Here is a 27,227-nt window from a genome sequence, read left to right as displayed (position 1 = left end):
TCTCGTTCAACCTTGCTCCTCGGCCTTATTTAAAGGCTTGTGACTCCTTTAGGTATGCACTGATTCCGATTGATGTTGATGACACTACAAGTGATGTCGAATAGATAAAAAGGATAAAAAAGAATCTGGGAGAGAACTTGACATTAGAGACCTTGGGGCAGTATGTTCCTTCCTAGGTGTTGAAAATGAGCGCAGCAAGGAATGACGACGAGCCAAAGTATGTAACAGGTCTCCTTAAAAGGATCCAAATGCAAAATTGCAAACTAGTTAACACTCTAGCTATGTATAATAAAAAAATGTCTGAGAAAGAAGACGAGAATATAAAAGAGTATCTGATATATCACAGTATAGTAAGTTCTCTATAATGTCTCTCCTTCACCACTCCTGATATTACGCAATAAATCCATTGTAACCCGAGCCAAAGTATGTAACTGGTCTCCTTAAAAGGATCCAAATGCAAAATTGCAAGCCAGTTAACACTCTAGCTATGTATAATAAAAAGATGTCTGAGAAAGAAGACGAGAAGATAAAAGAGTATCTGATATATCACAGTATAGTAAGTGCTCTTTAATGTCTCGCCTTCACCACTCCTGGTATTACACAATAAATCAGGTTTGTCAGCACATGCATGAGCCTAGAGAAGAGCATATACATGTAGAAAAGAGAATTATAAGATTCATAAGAGGAACCATGGGGAGGGCGAGCCTTGGCGCAACGGTATGGTTGCTCCATTGTGACCCGGTGGTCACGGGTTCGAGTCACAGAAACAGCCTCTTTGCAAAGCAGGGGTAAGGCTGGGTACATCTAGCCCTCCCCAGACCCCACAATGGCGGGGGCTTAGTGCACCGGGCTGCCCATAAGTGGAACCATGGCTAATGGTTTAATCTATGGGAGATGCGAGTGGGCAGGAAACCCAGACACTAGACGGTCTGTCACTAGATATTGTGTTATAGTGGATAGGTGCTTAGTTTCCTGTTGTAGTAAGGACTAAGGAACCATGGACTGCGGTGTTGTCCAATGCAAAAGCAGCATATAGGGCCATTGCTTCCATTACTACAGGGCTTATGTGGATTCTTCATCAACTTTAGGAACATTGCCTTAGGACAGATGTATTCACTCTTTAGTATGACAATTAGAGTGCCATCAAGATGTCACATGGTCCAGCTTTTTATACAAGGACCAAATATGTTGAGTTGGATTATCTTTCATTTGTGAGAAGGTTGAAAAGTTTGAAATTAACCCTATGCATGTCTCTGGTGAAGCTCAGGTAACTGATCTGTTCGCTACGAACATCATGCTACTTTATTTATAAGTTAAAAATGTTCCAAGGAACATTTTAGCTTTCGGGGGTTGGGGCGTGGGGGGGTGGGGGATGGGGTTAAAGCATTCAATTGGCATGTCATTATTTTAATTGCATGTTTGTTACATACTTGTGAATTCTATTAAAACCCAACTATTGTCAGGATTAGACTTAGTCAATTTGAGCCGGGTAGATTCTTTCACCTTCTTCATGAAAATTTTGAATAATTTTCTAAAGCTTTAATTAGCCGACCCCAACTAGTTTGGGACAAAGGCTTAGTTGAGTTGTGTTGAGTATAATGCTTTTTGTTATCATGAATAAATAGAGGCAACCTCCATGTTTTGAGCTCTTCACCTTCTTCTGCTTTCCATATTATAAAGGTATTTTACAATATATCTATATCTTTGTGCATACATGTGTGTGTACATGTGCTTATAATATAAATGGAGCTGATTGCCTTACTCCCTTGTTTTGATATTGACCGGCCTGTCTTTTTTTTCTACTTTTTTGTGCCACTGCGAAGATATCCAACGTATTATCAACAGCCAGTTGGAGAAGTTAAAAAATAAAGAAGAGATTCCAAATCAGAACAACTTTCTGGAGATCTCATCTCCCACATATTTGCATGTCATATGGTGAATAATCTCACCATAATTTGGTTGGGTTTTTTCTTGGAGCCAAAACAACTGTCTGGAGATCAAACAACTGCCTGGAGATCTCATCTCCCACATATCTGCATGTCATACTGATACGGTGGATATCATAATTTGGGTTTTGCTTGGGATTTTAATAGTATGGAGTAATTCCTTCTATTTACTTTCCGTGTTCTAGTTTTTGGAGTTTAGTGGCATTTCCATTACTCTTTGCCCCCTTCTCTCTTCCCGTGTTTTCCTGGTGATTGAACATGACCAGCTACTGTAGATGCAGAGGCAAAAATTGACCTAGTTTTGTAAATTCTTATTGTACTTGATGTTTGTGCGAAGATGGTTCCTTGCCAACTTCCTCTCATTTACATTTCTCTTCTTAGTTACCTGTATATCAGTGAGTAGCTTCACTTTACATTCCCATATATACCATTATGTTTCATATGGATTTGATGGGAGTAAGATGGCCCTCATACTTCTGAACTGCTTAATGTTGCCATGTACAAAGTTTCCATATCCACTGTTATTACATTCCTATATATCCCATTGTGTTTATATGGATTTGATGGGAGTAAAACGGCCCTTATATTTACTGAATTGCTGAATGTTACCATATAAAAGTTTCCATATTCACCGTTCCTGCATTTCATCAATGAGAGTCAGTTTGAAACAATATTTGTAACAGCTCCATTAAAAAAATATATTCTTTATCAGCTTGTATATATGTTGCATTAGGTAATTTTCTGTGAATTGGTGTTCAATTTCCTATGCTTCCGAAGAAGATTTTTGTTCTTGTTATCTTTTTATTGGAATATATGCCAATTGTTTTTTACTTTTTCTTTTCTTTTAATGGATGGGTAATGGCTGTTGGGAAACATTTGGCTTCCTTGTCAAATTTTCTTGTTGCTGATTCATTCATATGTGTCCCTGAAGGAAATCCGTGACTTCCTTTTTTGCTGCCTATGATGCACTATGTGAAGAAGGAACTGCAACACCTGTGTGTAAGGCTCTTGATGAAGTTGCAGACATTTCTGTTCGAGGTTATGTTTCTTTTTTCAGCATTGTTTTAGTAACTAAGATTTTGATTTACCTACTTTCTGCTGGCTTGTTATTTTAGTTTGTTAGTTCTTCTAAATATAAATAGGTCTTTGGATCAATCTGCAGGATCAAAAGATCACGTAAAAGTACAAGGCGAAATCTTGGAGGGTCTTGTTGCTCGTATGGTTAGCCACGAGAGCTCAAAACTTACGGAGAAAGTTCTGAGAGATTTTCCTCCACCACCATCAGATGGAGGTAACTATGATATCGTCTGTAGTTTTAAGATTAACTGTTGTTCACTTAAATTTCTGTGCTTCGTTTATAAAGCATTTAGAAAATTCTCAAATATATCTTGTATGATTCAGTTTTAAATTTTTTGTTTGGCGAATTTTCGTAATTATTCCTTGTACTTCAGTTGGCCACGATATGGGACAGAGTTTGCGTGAAATATGTGCATCCAACAGATCAGATGAGAAGCAGGTAAATGGAGTTCCCTTTTGTCCGGATGTGATGTTATTTATAATTTTTGACTTCTTTATCCTTCCAATTGCTTAAGTGTCATGGTTATATTAATGGTATTTGAATGATTCTGATTTTTATAGCAAATAAGAGCTCTTCTTCAAAGTGCTGGAACTGCTCTGTGCCCGGACTATTGTGATTGGTTTGGAAATGGATCTGGTGATGCTTCTTCAAAAAATGTTGATGGATTGGTTCTCACAAAATTTTTAAAAGCGCATCCTGCAGATTTTTCCACCATCAAGTTGCAGGTCAGACGACATAACTATTTGTGTTTGATTCCAAAACTAGCATATCGCCAAGCAATTCAGCATTTTCAGTTATGGATGTAAAAATGATGCCTTGCAGTTTTGTTGCTTTCTAGGCTATGAAATTGCAGTTAAAAATTTTCTGATGCTGTAATGTACTAGATTTATTTGTTTGAAAATATAGTTTCTTTCTTATCTTTCTTTTTCCCCCTGTTCTAGATCACACACACACACACACACACACACACACACACACACACACACACACACACACACATATATATATATATATATATATATATATATATATGTATGGATTTGCTAGCGTCCATCAAATAAGGTCTTTCGCGGATGGGCTGTTGCATGCGAGAGCATCCACCTCACGAATGAAGACAAATATATGCCGAAAAGTGAGCCTGTGTGGCTGCACTCACTTCTAGCAGCCCATCCGTGAAATGCCTTCTGCGATGGATGCTCCCCCCCCCCCCCCCCCACACACACACACAGAGAGTTCCTTACCCTCTTCCAGATTGCATATTTCTATGCAGTTTTTTATCACTCAAACCCATATTTGGTTGTCCACTTTCCCAAAGATGTTTGTCTCTCAGTTCCTTTCATCATTCTATTGCTCCACCTCACCTGTTATGATCAACAGTGATCAATAAATCCCAATTGGTGTCTATACTTGCATTGTTATTAGTTATTGCTTTCCTTAGTTATTGCAGGCTTCTTGCGTTCACTGCACCCTTGGAGTTATCTCGTGTATTGATTTTTTAACTTGTTTTGCTCCTATCAACCTATGGCCGTATTCCCTTTCCGTTCTCTCCAGTTGCAATAATTCAGAAGTAGGCAATTGATTGTAAGTACATATATTAAGAATCTTCAAGAAGTTGCTGCCACCATTCATGCACAACCCAAAGAATCATATCTGTTTTTGTATACTTAAATCAGAAATTCTCTTAAATCAGTGCCAAACAGAACATCGATTTGGGATTTTTTGGACAACAAAGGAAAATGATATCTTCACTCCCTTGTTTTGTTAATGGCATTTCAACTCTATATTTGCACTTGTCTAGTTGGTCGTTGATAGCTTTTTGGGAAGCATTATTAGTTATAAAAGTGAAATCAAAGAAAGGAGTGTCATTATTAAAACAAGGGAGTGCTGGTATCATTTCCCTAATTAAAACTATTAGCAGTTTCCCCCAAGGCTTACTAGCCACACTGCTGACATCATCATGACATTAAGTGACATCACCAGTAAGGCCTATTTTCCGCCCCCTCCCACCTTTGGCCCATTTATTGGAATTTGTGTGATTCATTCTCCATTTCATCCCTGCTTTCTTCAAAATCTTGCTTCGTAATAGTCACTAGTGGGAAAAGTTGAGGCGAGGACTGATGATGAGCTCGTCAAGTAGTTGTAGTCATTGACATCTGGTACTGTTTCTTCAATTTTTTGCAGTCTAATATTATTTGCTTTAGGCTCTAGATTGATTGGGTTTCCATATATCTCATCCCGATTGATAGGCGATAAATACGGCGGGACCTCGGAATCTTGCCACGTGTCGCCCATGCAGCAGGGGAATCTAATCATGATTACGAAAAACATTAGCACGCGGAATAACCACGCGATCTCGCCACGTGTCACCTCCCCGCCCCCAAAAATCTCATCATCACGATTATGGGCAAGATTACGAAAACCACGCGCGCCGTCGAACCAGGAGGGTGGCCCATTCCAACAAAGGAAGGTTTTCTCTCTGAAATGATGGAAGAGATCCGCTTGGCGCTCCATAAAGGAGACTGGCATACAAGATCTAAGTATAAATACGACGTTAAGCCCCTGAAAAAGCGGATCACCTCTTTTGGGATCGGATTCAGTCCCATCCCCTCCTCCCTCAGATCCGACTTCAGGAAAGGAGCTACTCCAAAAAAAATGAGGCACTAGGAAAGGGAGCTCTGGGTTTGCCGTTAAGGCTTTCTGATCCTAAGCAAGAGGGGAAAGAAAAGGTGCTGGACGCCTCATTCCTTCCCTCCCCCTCCCTTTCTCGCATCTGCTGCCTCCGACCCGCCCACCCGGATGTCAGAGAAAGAGCTCGCACATTGGTCTTGTTTAACCTGATTATACCTCAGCCATTTCTTGCTGTCCATTATATCGTTGGTCCGAAATCTGACTTGCGTGTCAAAGTGGTCGTCTGGGACCCACCCCGGACCTCCTTGAACCCTCTATTTGTTATTGCAGACCCCAGCAGAGGCCCTCTACCCGCCGTGCGATCGCACACCCGGATTCCAGCGCCATCATATTGGCGCCATCCGTGGGACTCGTTTGAGTACAAAACGCTTTACGACGATGAGAAACCTCGCCCAACAGCAAGAAACGGGAGTGATGACCAAGAATCAAGCCTAGCATGCACAAACCCGTGTCTCCAATTCCCGGGAGCAAAACTCGCGGGCCTCAGAACGGCACCGCCAAGTCTCCAGCACACCACAGATGGTCCCTACCATGGAAATGTTCAATAAGCTTCGTCAAGAGCTCCTCTTACGTTTGCCTCCACCACCGAGACTTCCGGGTCCGGAAATACCCCATACGGCACACGGCCAGATCGAAGCCTACGAAGAAGCCAGCGAGGAATCGCCCGAGGAATGTCACCCAGGACGGAGGCATGCACCGGCCCGAGCCGCCTCCCTTTCGACAAATAGCCCCTTGCCCCCAATAGCAGGGGAATGTCAGCCAAACGTCGGGAAGCAAGCTATCCGAAGCTAACCCCCCCCCCCCCCCCCCCCCCCCCACACACACACACACACACACACACATACGGACGGCTCGATTTCGAGAGTTACACCCGGAACGGGCAGAGGAGGTGGCTACCTCGGCACAACTACTAGGGCTGGACCAACTGGCCGATCTGCAAAGACAGATTCGAGAAGTCAAACAGGAAATGAAGAAACCCTACACCCATGACATCTTGGATGAATGGGAAAGAGAGACGGTGTTCACCGCGGAGATCCTAAAGACGCCAGTGGAGACAGGAATAGACCTCTCCCGATTCGGTTGCTACGATGGGACCATAAAAGGCCGCCTGGGCGCTAAAAAAACGCCCCGCCCAGGCCATGGGCGCTTTTCGGCCGCCCAGGCGATGAGGCGGCGCCTGGGCGCTGAGTATTTAAATTATTAAGTACTTTTTGCTTAATTTCTTATTATGTTTTTGACTTTTTGTTATTATTTAATGTTTAGTGCTTATGCATAAAATGGTTTGGATTGTTATGTATTCAAATATTTATATTTTATATAAAAAAATGCAAGATATTATAAAAATATATTAATATCTAGAAAAAATGAAAAACGCCTCAAAACGCCTGGGCGGGGCTTGGGCGCTGGGAGGTCAGTCAGCCGCCCAGCCCCGCCCAGCGCTTTTTAGAACACTAGGGGAATGTCAGCCAAACGTCGGGAAGCAAGCTATCCGAAGCTAAACCCACCCACCCCCCCCCACCCCCCACCCCACACACACACACATACGGACGGCTCGATTTCGAGAGTTACACCCGGAACTGGCAGAGGAGGTGGCTACCTCGGCACAACTACTAGGGCTGGACCAACTGGCCGATCTGCAAAGACAGATTCGAGAAGTCAAATAGGAAATGAAGAAACCCTACACCCATGACATCCTGGATGAATGGGAAAGAGAGACGGTGTTCACCGCGGAGATCCTAAAGACGCCAGTGGAGACAGGAATAGACCTCTCCCGATTCGGTTCCTACGATGGGACCACAGATCCTCTAGAGCTCCTCCAAACTTTCAGGAGGGTGATGCGCTCCGAGGCGCGTCAGACGGATTTATGTGCAAAGCCTTTGCTTCCCTGCTGAGGAAAACCGCAAACGATTGGTACCTGCGTTTGGAGCCAGACTTCATCGCATCCTTCCACGAATTCGGAAGGAAGTTCACCGCTAGGTTTGCCAACAATCCCCTCCGCCACGACCTGGCAGACGCCCTCTTGGCCCTCCGACAGGGAAGGAACGAGACCTTGAGAGACTTCATGCTGAAGTTCAAAGCCGACCTGGCTCAACTCACCAACATTGACGTCCAAATAGCTGTCGCAGCTCTGAAGCACACTACCACCGACCAAAACCTCAAGCTTCACCTCACCCTCAAACCGCTGCGGGACCTACAGGAACTCGAGTCCAAAACCAACAAGTTCATACGAGCAGAGGAAGCATGCATACGGGAGCGGAGCCGGGCTGGCCCAGAGGAGAAAAGGAAAGAAGACTGTAGAGGGGCCGGGAAACAGCGGGCCGAAGAAAGGCCAACAAACCGGAACCTCGCCCCCGTCTTTGAAAGGTTAGGAAGTGCTCCCCTGAAAGTCCCCCTCTCCCACGTTCTGTTCGCCATCAGGGATCGGGGCCTCTTGACCCTACCCAAGAAAATGAGCACGGACTCGAAGAAGCGCTCCGTCGGAAAGTTCTGTGATTTCCACATAGACCACGGCCACGAGACCAACCATTGTTTCCATCTCAGACTCCAGCTGGAAAAATTGGCCCAGGAGGGTCATTTAGATCAGTACCTTAGGAGCCCTGCACGAGTAGGGCGCTCGCACGAAGCACACCGCCCTTCACCCACCGACAGGTCAAGAGAGCGGCATCGATCCCATAGCGGGAACCGATCCCACAGCAGGAACCGATCCCGCAGCAGGCATCGTTCCCGAGGCCGCAACCACCACTCGCGGCGCAACCTATCCCCCTCGACAGCCACCGGCCCCTGAGCAGCCACCCGCTATCGTTGGGAAGATCAACATTATTGCGGGAGGGCCGGCAGCGGGGGGGCCAACGACAGCCAGTCGGCGAGCATACGTAGAGCGAGTATTCTCTCTGGAAATTCCTCCAAAAAGGCCCGGCAGGACCCCCCTTAGGAAGGCCAGGTCATCTCTTTTTTGTCCAAGGACTACGACGGACTACAAGTTCCGCACGACGATGCGCTGGTAATCAGGCTAATCATCGCCAACTTTGATGTAGGGAAGATCTTGGTGGACACGGGGAGCTCCGTCAACGTGCTACACCTGAAAACCTTTGAGGAAATGAAATTGGGCAAGGAAAGACTGGGGCCCGCCGGGTACTCCATCTACGGGTTTTCTGGAGCGTCGGTGCAAGTCAACGGCAAAATTGATCTACCCGTCACTTTCAGGACGTATGCACTCCAGAAAACCATTATGACCACATTTTTTGTCGTGGATATACCTTTCACTTACAGCGCCATTATAGGGCGCCCAGCCCTGGGCGACCTGGGAGCAGTAGTTTCTACCCCCCACCTCAAGATGAAGTTCCCTGCTCAGACCGGGACATGAGAAGTCCGAGGGCAGCAAACGGTAGCACGCCAGTGCTATGCAGCAAGCTTGAAAGGAAGCAACGCCCCTGCCGAGAATTTCGCGATCGGGAGCGAAGACCCCCGAGAGCGAGCTCTCACGGTTAGAGGGGAGCCAATCGAGGAGCTGGACTCCATCTCTATATCCGAAGACCGGCCAGAGAGAACGGTCCGAATCGGTTCCCTACTAGAAGGCGCCTTGCGGGATCAAGTAATCAGTTTCCTCAGAGCCAACAAGGATGTGTTCGCATGGTCCGCCTCGGACATGCCTGGCATACCCGTGGAAATGACGGTTCACAAGTTAAATGTCAATCTGACCCTCAAGCCCGTCCGACCGAAGAAGAGAAGCTTCGCGACAGAACGACAAACCCACATCAAAGCGGAAGTGGGAAAGTTGCTACTAGCCGGATTTATCAGGGAAATTTGGTATCCCAAGTGGTTGTCCAATGTGGTCATGGTAAAAAAGGCCAGTGGAGGTTGGCGGGCCTGCATAGACTTCACAGATCTAAACCGAGCCTGCCCAAAAGACCCCTACCCACTACCACGTATAGACCAGCTCATGGACGCCACTTCCGGGCACGAACTCCTCACCTTCCTAGACGCTTTCTCCGGCTACAACCAGATACAAATGCACGAGCCCGACGTCCCGAAAACGGCGTTCATCACTGATCAGGGCGTCTACTGTTATACTGTCATGTCCTTCGGGTTAAAAAACGCGGGGGCCATGTACCAACGACTTGTGAATAACCTATTCCGGAAGCAGATAGGCATAAATGTGGAAGTGTTCGTAGATGACATGCCGGTGAAAAGCTTGGAAGCCCACAGACACATCTCCGACCTCCAAGAAACCTTCGACACTCTGCGGCGAGCCCGGATGAAGCTCAACCCAGCGAAGCGTGCCTTTGGAGTGACCTCTGGAAAATTCTTAGGGTTCATGGTTAGCTAAAGGGGCATCAGGGCAAACCCTGAAAAGATCCAAGCCATCCTAGACATGGAGCCCCGGCAACGGCAGTAGAGGTGCAGCGACTTGTGGGATGAGTCGCTGCCCTCAGCTGTTTTATGTCCACATCAGCAGAAAAATGCCAGCCATTCTTTAAACAGCTAAAGAACATACGGGAGTTCGAGTGGACCCCATCCTGCCAAGAAGCTTTCGACGCCTTAAAGCAGTACCTCCAAGCACCGCCGGTGTTAACAAAGCCCGAGCCGGATGAAGAGATGTTCCTGTATGTGGCTGTCAGTCCTACGGCGGTAAGCGCGGTGCTAGTCAGGAAAATGGACAAGCGGGAACATCCGGTGTACTACGTGAGCAAGACCCTCCATGGCGCGGAGGTTCGGTACCTAGACATAGAGAAGTTCACCCTCGCCGTCGTCACCGCTGCCCGAAAGCTCCGCCACTACTTCCAGGCCCACCCCATAGTGCTCCTAACCGACCAATCGCTCAGGAAGATCCTACAAAAACTGAAAACCTCGGGAAGAATGGTAAGTTGGGCTGTCGAGTTGGGAGAATTCGACATACAGGTCCGACCGAGGCCGGCTATCAAATCCCAGGTCCTCGCCGATTTCGTGGTGGAATTCACCGACCCGGACAAGAGACTCTCGGTGACAGACAATGCCGGGGTCCCCAACGAGCAAATCGTCCGAGGAGACAATCTCGAAGGGCCCAGGTCACCTGAAGGGGACAACGAGGTCCACTGGACCTGCATGTGGACGGTTCAGCGAGCAAAGGAGGGTGCGGGGCGGGAGTGGTCTTCCGGGGCCCGGATGAATTCTTAGCCGAGTACGCCCTGCGACTGGACTTCAAAGCATCCAATAACGAGGCTGAATACGAGGTCTTGTTGGCAAGACTAGGTCTAGCCACAGAGCTGGGCGCAAGGAAATTAAAGATCTACAGTGATTCACAGTTGGTGGTCGAACAAGTCAATAGGAAGTACGAAGCCAAAGAGCTTAGAATGAAGAGATACCTCCAGAAGGTAAGAGAAAAGCTGAAAGGAATGGGGGAAGTCGAAGTTCTCCAAGTGCTGCGAGGCATGAACGACCTAGCGGACGCCCTCTCCAAAATGGCCTCCGAGGAGACCCATGACTTCGGCCCCGTGTACACGGAGATACTGCTTCACCCCAGCATCGATGAAGTGCAAGTGTTGGAAATCCCGGCAAGGCCAAACTGGATGGACCCCATAGTACGGTACCTAAAAGACGGAATACTACCCGATGACAAACTAAGGGCCAGAAGACTAGTCGCGAAGGCTGCCCACTACGTGCTCCACGGATCCAAGCTGTACAAACGGCCGTACACTTGGTCGTACCTCAGATGCCTAGTGCCCTCCGAGTCAGAATACGCGCTACGGGTGGTGCACGAGGGGATCTGCGGAGACCACGGAGGCGGGAGGATTCTGGCCCAGAAAATCATAAGACACGGCTACTTCTGACCTACGATCCTCAGAGACGCTCAGGAATTCGTCAAGAAATGCGGCCCATGCCAGAGATTCGCTACCACCCCCCCGTCAGCCGGCCACCCCTTATACCTCAGTGGCTGGGCCGTTGCCCTTCGCCATGTGGAGCATGGACTTGGTCGGCCCTTTCCCAAAATCCCCAGGAGGGCATACTAGGCTATATGTCGCCATTGATTATTTCACCAAGTGGGTCGAGGTTAAAGCTGTGGCAAGACCAAACTCCAAGGCGACGGAGAAGTTTTTCTACCTTGACGTGGTCTGTCGTTTCGGCATCCCGAAGGTGCTCATAACGGACAACGGACCCCAGTTCGCGAGCGCCGAATTCTGCAAATTCTGCGACAATATGAGCATCGAACATCGTTTCTCCTCCATAGCACACCCCCAGACCAACGGGCAAGTGGAAGTAACCAACAGGATTCTACTCCAGAGTCTGAAGAAACGGTTGGGAGAAACAGGGAGGAGTTGGGCCGAGGCACTCCCCAATGTCCTTTGGGCCTACAGGACAACACCTCGGACCGCCCGGGGAATCTCCTTTCTGCTTAACCTTCGGGGTCGAGCTGTCATCCCGGTCGAAATCGGTCTCTCCAATTTTCGTACAGGAAACTACGACGAACACGGGAATTCCTAACTCCGAAACGCTCTCGATCTTGTTCTGGAAAAAAGAGAGCAGGTCCATCTAAGGGTCGCCTCCTACCAACAAAAGGTGGCGCGCTACTACAACTCCCGCGTAAAAAAGCGCTCGGTGAAACCTGGGGATCTGGTGTTGCGCTGAGCAGAGGTATCCGACCCCTGGAACTCAGGAAAGCTCTCGCCAAAGTGGGAAGGACCCTACAAGGTGGCCCGGGCACTCCACCCTGGAGCCTACCAGCTGGAGCACCTCGATGGGACCCCGGTCCCTCGGAGTTGGAACATGGACAACCTCCGAAAATTCTACCAGTAAAGCTGATGGGTAAGACCTGTGTTTTCCTTTAAAGACGTTATGTGTTTTGTCTTTCTTCTTCTTTGTTATTTGCAGCACAGAGATATTTACTTCCCTTCGCAAATCAATGAAATTACATTTTCTCCTAAACTACGCTCATCTCCACTTTCCGGCCCGTAATATAAGCGGGACCGAAAAGGCACAGGGAGTGAGACAGAGGTAACATCTGGGTTGATCCTCCTGAATATACCCTAAAACACTCCCCATGAAAAAAAAAAGACCTCTCCTTTTTCAAAAAAAAGAAAAGAAAAGAAAAAGGACAGGCATGGCCCATCAACTCCGAGCTGATCACTTGAGAGGAAGATGACCCTTCCACAAACAAGATACCCTGAAGTGATGCCCCACGAGAGCGCAACAGAGGTATTCTTGGCGACGAAATTAGAAATCAACAGCGCTCCGTCAAGAAGAAACCTGCAAAAGGGCTCAGCCGCCCTATATAGTGTCACATAAAATATGTAGAAAGAAAAGAAAGAAAGGAGGAAGAAGAGTTCACAGAGTTATTACAGCCCCATTGACCTTAAACAAGGCCTTAAATAAACAAGTTAAAAAAAGAGGGGGGGGGGGGGGGGGGAAAGATCAAAAGCACTCGCATCCTACTGGCCTTCAGCGAGAGCCTCGACATCGATAGGAGCGTCTGGAGCAACCGCCGGGTCCTCAACCGGCTCCTCGGTATCTGCTACCCCCTGAGGAATGTCCTCCGGAACACCGTCCTCTGCCTCATGGATCAACTTCTCCAAAGGAAAAGAGGCATCAACCTCACGAGCGCGCTGCCGGCACTCGACAAAAGCATCAATCTCGACATCGATACTAAACGCGGGCTCCTCCGAATCCTTCCACTCCTCCCGCGCCTTGGCCAGCTCCTCATCACGCGCCAGTCGGGTCACCAGCAGATTGTTCTCCACCCGGTCTCTAGCCTGCTCAGACATCAGCAGCTGCCCCCGAAGTTCCTTGACAGTGTCATCAAGCGCCGCCTTCTCGGCTTGGACCCTCTCGAGATCCTCCCCCAGCTTGCGAGTGCGTTCTTCGAAAGCGGCCATCTTGGACTCATCCTCAATCATATGCTGCAGCATCCTCCTGGCGTAACTCTGACTCTGCAAGAGGCTGACCGTTAGTAGCTCGCCACCAACAATCGCGACACGACTAAAAAAAGAAAGAAGAAGAAGTCAACCACATAATACTTACACAGGACATGGAGTGAAGGTACAGAGCCCCAACGACCTACGAGGGAAGTTCTCCAATTCGGCCTCATCGCCAGGAAGGGCTGTCATCCACCCCAGCTCCACCCCAACCCTTGGGTTCGAGAGGACACCATCGTCGACACCAATCTTCCACCCAGGCTTGAACATCTCCCTTTGCGCCTGATAACAATGCGCCGGGAACTCCATTCTATCCAGAAGCAGCTTGGTCATGACCGACCCTTCCATGCGGCTAGGCATGTCCTCTACAAAACTGGTCGGAATACGAGTAGACCGACCGGTTTTCCCCAGAGTGGCGCGAGTTGGAATGACCCTCTTGGTAGGAGGCTCCAACTCCTTCGAAGGAGATCTCATCGTGTCTTTCGCCCCGACCGAGCGGCCGGAAGAGCTGGGTTGTGCTGGCTCGGGAAGCCTGGCCGCCGACTGATCCTTCCTGGCCGCGGCCATGAAACCGGATGGAATCTTGGGCCGACCAGATCGACCCTTTGGTGCCTCCACCATGACCCCTTTCCCTTTAGCGACGTTCTCGGAAGAAGACATTCCTGTCGCCAGGAAAAAAAAAAACAGCTCAGGAAAGAACACCAAAAAAAGAAAAACTCAGAAAAAGTTATTAGCAAGGAGAGAGGCTCACCACGATGACTGGCGGAACTCTCCTCCACTTCCTCACCCGATTGGCAGGCCCTCCCTCTATGGCACGGAGCAGACCATACCTTTTCAAAATCCCTTCCCATCTAAACTCAGAAACATCTATAGGGCAAGCTTCTCCAAATCAAACTTGCTTCCTTCGCCACTCGTCAGACTGCCTCCAGGACCTAGGGAAGCCCAACCCGCATCCGACGGGGGGACTATGAACATATACTCCTCTTTCCAGTTCTTGATGGAGGAGGGTTCTTGATGGAGGAGGGCAGGTTCGCCGCGATCCTCACCTGAGGACGCTGGGTCAGATACAACCAGCTGTCCTCACCCTTCACCAAAGGGCTGAGGGCGACATAACTCCTAAGCAAGGGAAGGGTTGGCTAAACCTTGTGAAGGTTCGCCTTGGCCACGAAGGCCAAGAGAGTGCGCCAACTGTTGGGCACCAGTTGTGAAGGGGCCACCCGATAAAATTCGAGGGCCTCGACTATGATACCCAAGAGCGGGACCCCTGCCCTAAAGGCCTCCACATAAAAAGCCACCTCCTCCTCCGCCGCGCCCTCGCAAACCCTATCCCTAGAAGAAGGAACTCTAATCCCATAATCATCTGGAATGTGATACTCTTTTCTAATCCTCTCCGCCGCCCCTTCCTCTATGGAACTCTTGAACGACGTCTCCCGGCCGGGACGGATAACCGCACCGGACCTTATATCCCTAATCTCTGCCTCGCGGATAGAAGAAACTCGAGAAAGGGATTCAGAGGGAGCGGCCCTCGTTGACGAACCGGAAGCCCCAGGACTCTCTTCCAACTCTCTGGGGTTCTGTTCATCTCGGGAACCGCCACCCCCGCCTTTTACCAACCGCCTCCTTTTTCTTGGCTGGTCCCTCTCCACTACTTCTACTGACTCGTTGGACAGACTTTCAGAACCAGTTGCACCAGACATTGTAAAAGAGTCAGAAAATCAGTCGAAACAAAAAGAATGGAACTCACCGGAGCAAATGATGAAAGAAGACTAGAACTAGAAAAGAACCGGCAAAGAGCGGCCACCGGATAATATCGCTGCGAAGAAAAGCCTACTTCACCTGAGGAAGATGAAGAAATAAGGCGAAACAATCCCTAAAAAGCCTTAAAAGTTAGGGTTTGGATACGTGTCAACCTACCTCCCTCCCTTTCCAATCGGATGTCACACGTGGCGCCGATTGGGGAATTTGAGGAAACCGTCGAAAATTGAAGCGCCATTTCTCACGGCTAAAAGACACTTCTACCACCTCCACTAACTTCCCAAGCAAGTTATCCCTATAGCTTTCCCGCCTAAAACAAGGCGAAATGTTCTCTAAAGTATCTTCCCCAAACGTGGCCCCATCCGATGAAAAGACGGCTCAGATTTTAAAATAGCTACAATTCCACCAGATGGAAAATGCCAAAGTACAAAAAAAGGGGGGCTCGGGGCCCAGCGAAAGGGTCTGGCATTATCGCTACAATTCCACCAGACGGAAAATGCCAGAGTACAAAAAAAGGGGGGCTCGGGGCCCAGCGAAAGGGTCCGGCCTTATCGCTACAATCCCACCAGATGGAAAATGCCAAGCACGGTGAGAAAGGGCTCGAAACCCGGCACAAGGGCCCAGCCTCATCGCTGACCCCACTCAGGTACAAAAGTGGCCGGACTAAACAAAAGGGGTCCGGATCCCATAAGCAAAGACCCGCTCTCACTACTATCACTTAGCTCGAGCAAACCCAACTACCGCACAGATGGGAAAGGAAGCGCAAAGAACACATTAAAGGTACAAAAAAAGGAGACTTATCATTAATTATCTTCATTTGGCCCGCGGGCCTACAAAAAAGGGGAGAGAGAAAAGAAAGAGGCGGAGAGATAGGGCACGCAGGCCCGGGCCCCTAGGACACCCCCCCCCCCCCCCCCCCCCCACGAAAGAAAAAAGGAATGCCTGAGCCCTAGATTAGTCCGAACGACCACGAGGAGATCTCTCTTCCGAGGAATCCCCCTCCTCCTCCCAAGAGCTCTCCAGCAGGGGATCCACCTCGTATTCAAGCAACTGCTCGTTAAGAGCGTGAACCTTCCTTTGCAGCTCCTCATTCCTCCGCTTCAAATCTTCAATCTCCTTCTCCATCTCCAAGATGCAGTCACACAGTTCCATCCCCTGCCGGTAGGCCCTGGCGAAAAAAGACCGCTTCTCGGTTACATAAGAACAAGGCGGTTTGTCCTTGGGTGGGGGAGAAGAGAGGCGCAAAGGAAGAAAACCCGGAGGAGGAACCGTATCCCTCCTAGCCTTCTTTTGAAGAGCCCATAGATCTTCCTCCAAATCAGAGTAAAGGTCAGGATCGCTCGATGATTCCCGAGAAGAGGGGACCCTACCTTTGGCTCGCGAGGAAGAACCGGCGAAAAATTTAGGCATATCGACAAACAGGAGCTGGAAAACGGAAGAGGGCTGGCACAATACAAGGCGGAAAGACCTTCCTTTATAAACCCGAAGGGAAATCTTTGGGCCAGAAAACGAAGCAATTCTTCCTACGCGTGTCCCCTTCCGATTGGATGACCAACCAATGCCACATAATTGCAACACGAACCCTCGAGAAGGAGCCACCAAACGAAGCAGCACGTCCCCTCGCATTCTGAAGCTCCCATAAATGCCCCTCCCGCGATATTCCTTGACCGGTTAATGCACTTACTCCCTCGGTCCATTCAATGGACTAAAGGAGTAGGGGGGTATTATGATAGGACATAAATACGGCGGGAGCTCAAAATCTTTCCATGTGTCGCCCATGCAGCAGGGGAATCTAATCATGATTACGAAAAACATTAGCACGCGGAATAACCACACGATCTCGCCACGTGTAACCTCCCCGCCCCCAAAAACCTCATCATCACGATTATGGGCAAGATTACGAGAACCACGCGCGCCGTCGAACCAGGAGGGTGGCCCAATCCGACAAAGGAAGGTTTTCTCTCTGAAATGATGGAAGAGATCCGCGTGGCGCTCCATAAAGGAGATTGGCATACAAGATCTAAGTATAAATACGACGTTAAGCCCTAGAAAAAGGGGATCACCTCTTTTGGGATCGGATTCAGTCCCATCCCCTCTCTCCGATCCGACTTCAGGATAGGAGCTACTCCAAAAAAAATGAGGCCCTAGGAAAGGGAGCTCTGGGTTTGCCGTTAAGGCTTTCTGATCCTAAGCAAGAGGGGAAAGAAAAGGTGCTGGACGCCTCATTCCTTCCCTCCCCCCTCCCTTTCTCGCATCTGCTGCTTCTGACCCGCCTGCCTGGATGTCAGAGAAAGAGCTCGCACATTGGTCTTGGTAAACCTGATTATACCTCAGCCATTTCTTGCTGTCCATTATATCGTTGGTCCGAAATCTGACTTGGGTGTCGAAGTGGTCGTCCGGGACCCACCCCGGACCTCCCTGACCCCTCTTTTTGTGATTGCAGACCCCAGCGGAGGCCCTCTACCCGCCGCGCGATCGCAGACCCGGATTCCGGCACCATCACCGATAGCCTTCATCTTCAATGATACTCGACATCTTGTCTGAAGGATCAACAAACTCTTCCTAGGCACAAATGGCGAGGCCCTCACGAAGAATTTGAGTTATAGTGATGACCAACATGGAATAGATAATTAGCCACTGAAGCTTTAGAGTTAACAACCCTCGTGAAAAAATTTAGATACTAATAGGCAAGGTCCAACTCATCGCACCACTTTTCCAATCAGAAATGTGTATCAGTCTCATCAGCAATGTTGCTTATTACAATATCTTTAAATTCTTTGAACACCATTGTCCAGGCTTTCCAAGTATGGGACCCCACCTGACTCCATTCTCCAAGTTTAAGCTCCTCACTCTAGTTTTGATATTTTTCTTTTATAACTCTAGTCCAGAGTTATTTATCATTGGTGAAAAGCTGCCACCACCATTTTGCTAGAAGCGCATTGTTTCGAACGCTAGTATTTTTGAACTCAGTACCTTCTGCTCTTTTAGGGAGGCACACCTATCCCCTGTTAATTAGCAGAACTTCTTGAGTTGACGATAGGATTATGGTTACAAAGAAAGTCTTTTGAATTTTTTCAATGTGATCACCGACCTTGGAAAAAGTGTATGATAGGGTTCCCAGGAGTGTTATGTGGTGGGTCCTTAAAAGTAAAAAAGTGCCTACTAAATATGTTGATGTGATTAAGGATATGTACGATGGAGCAGGAACTAGTGGCAGAACTACGGATGGAACGTCTAGTGAGTTTTCAATTACACCCTTATCTTTTTACGCTAGTTATGGATGAACTTACGGACGGTATCCAGGATGAGGTGCCATGGTGTATGTTATTTGCAGATGACATAGTATTAATTGACGAAACCAAAGCAGGATTTAATGGTAAGTTAGAGTTATGGACAAGGTTTTAAATTTCGGTTTCGGACCCAATTTCGGTCTGGGCCAAAATCCGAAATTTCGGGCTGAAATCCCGTAATAATTGAAAAATATTATTTAATTCATTTCATAATTTCGGACCGAAATTAAGAAATTTCGGTCAAAATTTGGGAAACCTCGAAATTTCGGATTTTGCCAAATTTCAGTTTCGGTCTCCACCGAAATCTGAAATTTTGGTCCGAAATTTCGGATTTCGGCCAAAATTTAAAACCATGGTTATGGAGAACTACTTTGGAATCTAAAGGTTTTAGACTGAGTAGGAGTAAGAGTATATGAAGTGCAACTTTAGTAATTTATGGAGGCAGTGCGAGGATGTAGTAAATATGATTGGAAATGAGGTACCTAAGAGGGATATCTTTCGCTATCTTGGTTCAATCCTACGTAAGGAAGGGATTGAAGAGGATGCTAACCACATATTAAGAGCAGGTTGGTTGAAGTGGAAGCATGCTTCAGGAGTTCTGTGCGCCATAAAATTCCTACCAGGTTGAAGGGAAAGTTTTATAAGACAGGCAGACAACTGTGAGGCCAGTCATGCTTTACGGCTCAGAATGTTGGGCCACCAAGAAGCAGCATGTGCATAAGATGAGTGTAGCGGAGATGCAAATGCTTAGATGGATGTGCGGCCACACAAAGTTAGATAGAATTAAAAATGAAGACATCCGTAAAAAGGTGGAGGTGGCACCAATTGAGGAGAAGATGAGAGAGCACCACTTAAGATGGTTTGCGCATATCCAACGTAGGCCTTTGGATGCTCCAATGAGAAGAAATGACTTGAGCCAAGTTGATGGAGTAAAAAGAGGTAGGGGAACACCGAAAACAACTTGGGTAGAAACAGTGAGGTAAGACTTGATGGCTAGGAGCATAACAAAGAACATGACCTTGGATAGGAGATAATGGAGGAAAATGATCCATATAGACGAACCCAACGAGTGTCAGAATTAAACTTAGTCACTTTGATGCAGATAGTAGGCCAAATAAGTGGCATATTTGCCCATTAGGATTTATTTCCATGTTATTTAGTTTCTTGTAGTTTTATTTCGATGTTTTAGTTTTAGGGATATTACTTTTCGTGGAATTTTTTTTTCAGTTGCCTATAAATACACCTCTTGTATTAGGGATTTTTACTTTTTGATGATTATTGAATTGAATTGATATTTCTCCTCTCTACTAGTTTCTTCTTCTCTTCTCTCCTATTCTTCGTCTCTCCCCATGTACTTCTATTCTCTTCTTCCCCTATTCTTCGTCTATTATTCTCCTTCTCTTCTACTTCTCCCTAAATTCGTCTCTTCTACATCTAATCTTCTCTTCTTCTACTTCTCTCTCCTCTTTATTCTATTTACCTTACCGGTCCTACATCAAATTTGGTATCAGAGCATAAGATCCAAGCATTTATTGCGAAAGTCTGCGTTTCACCGTGCAAATTCAGGGCGAAATATCCAAGCTTTCGAAGCTAATCACCATCAATTCTTAATCTCAGCCTTAAAGGTATTTTTCTTCTTCAAAACTCAGCCCCAAAATCCTTGTCTAGAACTATCCAACAGCACCTACTTTCCACATATTTTAGCAGCCCTTTCCCTTCCTAAAATACCTACCCGAGACCCCTTATTCCATCGCCAAAATCCCTGCACATTCAGCCCAAAGCCTTTCCCTCTCAAACCCATCAGAGAGTTATCCTTTTCGCCACTAAAAGCAGTCCCAAACTGCTAGGTACCCAGTCCCCAACACCCTTTTGTTTGATCGTACACTAGCCCCGTTCTTCTTCATCTTGACCCAACTTAACCCTCAATTGAACACCTCAAACCCAGCCCCTTTTCTACAAACAAATCAGTCCCATACAAAACCCTTTCCTAAAACCCATCCAACTTCCTATTTTTACTCATAGATCCTTAATTTTTGGCCCCACAAAAAATCCAGCTACCTTCCTCGCCTTAAAATTAGGTTGCCTTCATTTATCCAAGACTTTGCTTCACGCTGATTTGAAAACCCAATCCTAATTTGTAGCCCAATATCCAATTGATTTTAGCAGTCCAACCCTATTTTCCAATTCATCGAAAAAAACAGCCCAGTCGCAACCTTCTTTTCTTGCTGGTATCAAGTGAGTTATGTGACCACAGAAAAGTAATAAAAGAAGGGACTTCTCAGTAACAGATACGTTTTCGGAAAAAAAAAAGTTCCCAAGGCACAAGGTACATCAGTACCCTCTCTCTACCTTATTCAATCAACCAAGGCTTACTTTGAGGTTAAGAAAACGAGTCTACGAAGGCAAAGGTACACTGATTTTTACTTAAAAGTTATTTAGAGAAAAAAGGATAGTTATTTTTGCTAAAGTTACTTTTAGCAAAAGAAAAGTGCCTTTTATAAAAAGAGAGAGAAAGTTACTTTTTGTTACTTCCTTGGTGAGTCAAAGTTGCTTTTTGAAGAAGTTGCTTTTTGAGAAGATAGAAGTTGTTTTTTGAGGAAAACGTACTATAACATTTCAAAAAGTCGAGGAGGTTAGGTGCGATGTGACCACTTTGGAAAGAGAAGAAAAGATAGGTTGTTTCTCTTGTTGTATGTATGAGTGGAGATGAAGGAGAGATCTAGAGAAGAGGAATAGAAGAAACGGAAGATAGAAAACAGTGGAGAGAGAAGTTGTTCTCTCTCTCATGAAAAAAAATAAATAAATAAATATATATATATATATATATATATATATATATATATATATATATATATATATATATATATTAGTGGGACAACAATACATGAACTGACAGACATACCCCTACATATGGGTATGCTACAATATAGCTCTCAACACTCCCCCTCAAGCTGGAGTGTGTGTGTATATATATATATATATATATACCCTGCTTGTTATCACAACACTCCCATTTGAATTCTCTGACGAATAAAATGGCAATCCACCTCTATGTGTTTCGTCCTCTCATGAAAGACTGGGTTCAATGCTATATGGATTGTTGACTTGTCATCGCAATGGAGAAGAGCAGGTGATGAGTAGGGTAATCCTATTTCTGACGCAATTTCTCTCTACAATATCAACTCACATCCTGTGTATCCCATAGCACTATATTCCACCTCTGCACTGGACCTTGAAACCACATCTTAATTCTTGCTCTTCCATGACACTAAATTCCCTCCAATGAAAGTACAGTATCTAGTCGCGGATCTCCAGTCAGCAGGAGACCCTGCCCAATCTGCATCTGAATACCCTTCTATATGCATATGATTATATTTTCTGAAGAGTAATCCTTTACCAGGAGCTTTCTTCAGATACTTGACCACCGACCAATGAGATGTCTTTGGCATGCTCATGAACTGACTGACCACACTAACTGCAAAGGAGATATCGGGGTGAGTCACGGTGAGATATATCAGTTTTCCCACTAGACGTTTGTATCTGCCTGGATCCTCCAATAACTCTCCCTGATTAGGAGATAACTTGATGTTTGGATCCATAGGTGTTTCAGCGGGTTTGGCCCCTAGAAAACCTGTCTCCTCCAATATGTCTAGTTCATACTTTCTCTGTGATAGAGATAGACCTTGACGAGAATAGGCAACCTCGATGCCAAGAAAATACCTCAACCGTCCAAGGTCCTTGGTATTGAATTCCTTTTGAAGGAAATCCTTCAGTCTTTGAATGCCTGCATTGTCACTCCCAGTAATGATAATATGATCTACATAAACCACCAGAAAGATCCGCCCATCCTTAGAGTTTGAATTGAATACTGAGTCGTCTACAACGCAATGTCTCATACCGAACCGCACAACTGCCTCACTGAACTTTCCAAACCAAGCGCGGGGAGACTGCTTGAGACCGTAAAGAGCTTTCCTCAATCTACATACATTGCGCCCCAACTCCCCCTGAGCAACATACCCAGGATGTTGCTCTATGTAAACCTCTTCCTGCAGATCACCATGAAGAAAGGCATTCTTAACATCCAATTGAAAAAGGGGCCAAGACATACTAACCGCAAGTGAAATCAGAACTCGAATTGATGGTATTTTAGCAACAAGCGAGAATGTATCTGTATAGTCAATGCCATAGGTCTGTGTGTACCCCTTTGCAAGTAACCGTGCCTTGAGCCGTTCTACTGTCCCATCTGGAAGATATTTAACTGTTAATACCCACTTACCACCCACAGTTCGAGCACCAAGAGGAATAGGGACCAATTGCCAAGTTTTATTTGACTGAAGGGCACTCATTTCGGCATCCATCGCTGCTCTCCACCAGGATGAGCTAATGCCTCTGCAACATTACGAGGGATCGAAATAGAGGACATAGAAGACAGAAAAGAACTGTAACCATGAGATAAACCATCATAAGAAACAACATAAGAGATCGAATGAATACCACAACGAGAGCGGGTACGAGATGCCACACGAGCATCATCAGGTACAGGCTCAGGGACAAGAGCTGCAAGGTCTGATGTGGATCCAGCTAGCTGTGGAGGAGCCGGATCAGGAGAGGTGGCATCTCATCTGAACTTGGGGGCTCACGAATACGTTCATCCGCAGCTACCACTGATGGAAGAACAGTATGACGCTGGCCCCGTGAAAAAGTCTTCACCACAGTGGTGAAGGAGCAATAAGTGGAGAAGATGTTGGTAATTGTAGTGGTAATTCAGCAACCTGATGAGGTTCCGGACTAGACTTTGAAAAGTACTGGATGTCCTTAAAGTAGGTGACATCGGCATATACAAACACACGACGGAACTGGGGAGTATAACAATGATATCCCTTCTGAAACCTAGAGTAACCAAGAAACACACATTTCATAGCTCGGGGACTCAGTTTATCAAGTCCAGGGGATAGATTATGAACAAAACATACACAGTCCGAAGACACAAGGAATAAGAGCAAAGGGATCGAGAAGGGCGGACGATTTTTCAAAACCGAGGAAGGAAGACGATTTGCTAGAAAGCATGAGGTCAGAACGGCTTCAGCCCAATACGTCTTGGGAATGCCAATCTGAAAGAGAAGTGTACGTGCCATGTCAACAAGGTACCTCAGTTTTCTCTCGACAACCCCATTCTGCTGAGAGGTATAAGCACAAGAATATTGATGAATGATCCCCTTGAGAAGAACTCTTGAAAGCCATTAGATACAGAAAAATATTCACGGCATTATTTGTTCGCAAACACTTAATGGTACAAGAATATTGATTTGAAACCTCAGCATAAATAATACGAAATATATTAAATATTTGCAAACGGTCTTTTATTACATAAAGACATGACATTCTTGAATAATCGTCCACAAATACAATGAAATACCGATAGCAAAAAATAGATGGAGTTCTACAGGGACCCCAAACACCAGAGTGGACAAGTTCAAACAGGCTAGACACTCGACTAACAGAACGTGATGGAAAGGAAACACTGTGTTTTCCATACTGACACGACTCACAAGAAAAAGGACTAGTAGGACTCGATATAAGAGATGAATGTCACAACCGATCAGCAGGAGGGTGGCCCAAGCGACAATGCCATATAAATGAATCAACCGCAGCACGCAAAGCGGTGTATGGAGAAACACTGTCAAAATAGTAGAGCCCATCCACCTCATGACCTGAACCAATCCTCCTCCTCCCAGTCGCAAGATCTTGAAAAGCACAATAAGAGGGAAAGAAAGTTACAGAATAATTAAGAGAGTGGGAAAGCTGACTCATAGATAAAAGATTACATGGGAAACTTGGTACACACAAAACAGAACTAAGGGACATATAACTACTGAGAGATGTGCCCCTTACACTAGACATAAGGCATCGTCCCATTTGCTAACGTAACAGAAGCAGCAGATAAAGAGGGAGACTGAAAGAAACTAAGAGAGCTACGGTTGCCGGTCATATGGTGAGAGGCTCCAGAGTCAATGAGCCAGGAACTTGATTGACAGAGGGAGCAGGATGGAGGAGTATCTTCCTTTGCTAGAGTGGCAATGGCATGTTTCCCTTTTTCCTGTAGGCGCAGCAAGTTCTCATACTCGGCACGGGAAACAACCATTTTATCAAAAGTATCAGTAACAAGAGGAACAACAGTAGAGCCATCTGTAGATATCCCTGAAACCTGATGAGCAGTTCTCTGGGGCCGTAGATCCGGATACAGGTCATAACAATAGTCAGTAGAATGATCCTCAACATCGCAGTGGGTACAAAACCGGGAACTGCGCCCGCCAGTACTGCGACCTCCCCCTAAATCGCAACCAAAACCACGACCATAACAACGGCGCTCGAGTGCCTCGACTGTAACCAAACTGAACAACCAGGGCAAACTGCTAACCAAGAAGATCACAATGAGTATCAACACGCAATGCTTGCTGAACCCGAGAGAAGACCTCATCCATATCTGGTGAAGCACCAAGACCTAGAATCTGCTGACGAATAGGTAAAAACTCACGGCCAAGTCCATCCAAAAAACGAACAACACGTAGCTCATTCTTCTGTTTTTCTAACATATCAAGATTGGTGGATGGAGGATGATTATCATCGAGCTGCTCACAGAGGCTCGCAAAATCATAGTACTCATAAATTGCTCTCTCGCCCCGCTTCTCACCGAAGAAATCAGTGTAAACATCACAAATTCGGGTGAGATTATTTGTCCTTGAATAAAGTCTCTGCACGTAACCAAACTGCACGAGACATAGCCAGAAATAACATATGACTCGCAATCTTGGGATCCATCAAGCTTGACGGATGTTAATTATACAACAGGAAACGGGCCTGAAATGGTAGAGGAGGAGGTAGATGAAGTCATTGTGAATACTTACTCCAAGTAACAACAATAAGGATCCACCAACAGGCAACAAACCAATAATCTCCACCAACACACAACGAATAACCACGAACAACACCAACCAAATCACAATGTCCAAAACAACATCAATAATTAACAACACAACATCAGCAACACAAAATCAACAACCACAACATCAACAATCCCAACACCAGTAATCATCTACCAATAACAACTACATCCCTGATAGCTACCGAACAACAACAAGGTCCACAACTACAACTACAATAAAAAACATCACCGGCAACTGATGCCCTACGATCAAGAACAACACCAACGACAATCAAGAGAAGCACCGACACCATCAACAACTGATTAGCATCAACATACAATCTCAACTGATGCCTTTCGATCATTAAAAAAAAGAATCAACACGAATCACAACGAGCAGTGCACAACATGACTGCCAATAACATGCCTCAATATAGTGGGTGAAATGGACCGGTGATGATGGAAACACCACAAAATAAAAGAAATAGGTTGGGGCGGTTGGCTTGGGAATGACAAGAGGTGGAAAATATGGTTTTTTGGGTTGGAGGGTGTGGCTGACTGGATTGAAAAGAAAACCCAAAGTGGTGGTTAGGGTTAGGGTTGCATAAGATTGACTTCAATTAGGGTTAGGGTAAGGCTAGGGTTGAATGCATGATTCGGCTTGATGAAGGTTAGGGGTTGAAAAGAATCGATTAGGGTTAGGGTTTCTTGTTTCGATGGATTCAGATAGGGTTGATGAAGTAGTCGCGATCTTGTCTTCATCTTCACGGAGGGAACTCCTGATCTTCAACCTTCGGCTCTGATACCATGTTGTACGTATGAGTGGAGATGAAGGAGAGATCTAGAGAAGAGGAAGAGAAGAACAGAAGATAGAAAACGGTGGAGAGAAGTTGTTCTCTCTGTCACGAAAATAATATATATATATATATATATATATATATGTTAGTGGGACAACAATACATGAATGACAGCCATACCCCTACATATGGGTATGTTACAATATAGCTCTCAACATCTCGTTGTTTTTTGTTTGAAAATTACATCTCTTATCCAATACCCCCTGTTTTTACCTTGGGCACCCATCTTATATTAATTGGGTAATAAATCACACCCCCCTTTAGTATTCATTGACTACCTTATAAATAAGGTAAATTTTAACTCCCTTCTTTTACCCTTGGACACCCCCACCCCAAATTACCATGTTGAATCTGTTTGAGTGGCTAAAAAAATAAATCAAATAAAACAAAAAAAGAAAGAATAGGATTTCTCTTTCTCTCTTTATTTTCTCTCTCCTCCATCCATCTATCTCTCTCTGTCTCTTCGATCGGACCACTTCTGCTCAAAATTGGTTTTCGCCATCAACACCAAAATTGGGTCTCGCCGTGAACAAGAAGTTGTAGCCCGTCGTGAGAGAAAAGCTGCAGCCCGTCGTGCACGTGAAGCCGAAATTGCAGTAGCCACTAGATATCAAGAGCTTCGCATGTGTGAGTTGGATTTGCAGAGCCACTTTACTACTTCTTCACCCGTACCACTTGTTGATGATATTATTGAGGAACCAGATGCTAGTGTTGATGAGATCATTATAGTTGAGTCTTTGATTATATCCGATACTGAGTCCATGATGGCAAATACTGAGTTAGAGATGTCAGATATAGAGCTAGA

The 27,227-nt window shown here is 46.1% G+C and overlaps 1 protein-coding gene across 3 annotated transcripts in view; it reads left to right on the top strand.

The window, feature by feature from the left end:
* Positions 1-27,227, top strand: part of LOC143887641 (tRNA ligase 1-like) — a 104,839-nt gene that overhangs the window by 27,876 nt on the left and 49,736 nt on the right. For all 3 annotated transcript variants that reach the window (XM_077391753.1, XM_077391752.1, XM_077391754.1), the window contains 4 exons: positions 2,878-2,984; positions 3,109-3,237; positions 3,398-3,462; positions 3,585-3,749. In XM_077391753.1, coding sequence (XP_077247868.1) covers positions 2,878-2,984; positions 3,109-3,237; positions 3,398-3,462; positions 3,585-3,749 — 466 coding nt within the window. The remainder of the gene's footprint in view (positions 1-2,877; positions 2,985-3,108; positions 3,238-3,397; positions 3,463-3,584; positions 3,750-27,227) is intronic.

The sequence above is a fragment of the Tasmannia lanceolata genome, unplaced genomic scaffold (genome assembly GCF_043159265.1).
Source record: "Tasmannia lanceolata isolate RefF3 unplaced genomic scaffold, GAP_Taslan_0.1 ptg000012l, whole genome shotgun sequence".
Classification (NCBI taxonomy): domain Eukaryota; kingdom Viridiplantae; phylum Streptophyta; class Magnoliopsida; order Canellales; family Winteraceae; genus Tasmannia; species Tasmannia lanceolata.
This window is presented reverse-complemented; position numbering and strand designations above follow the sequence as displayed.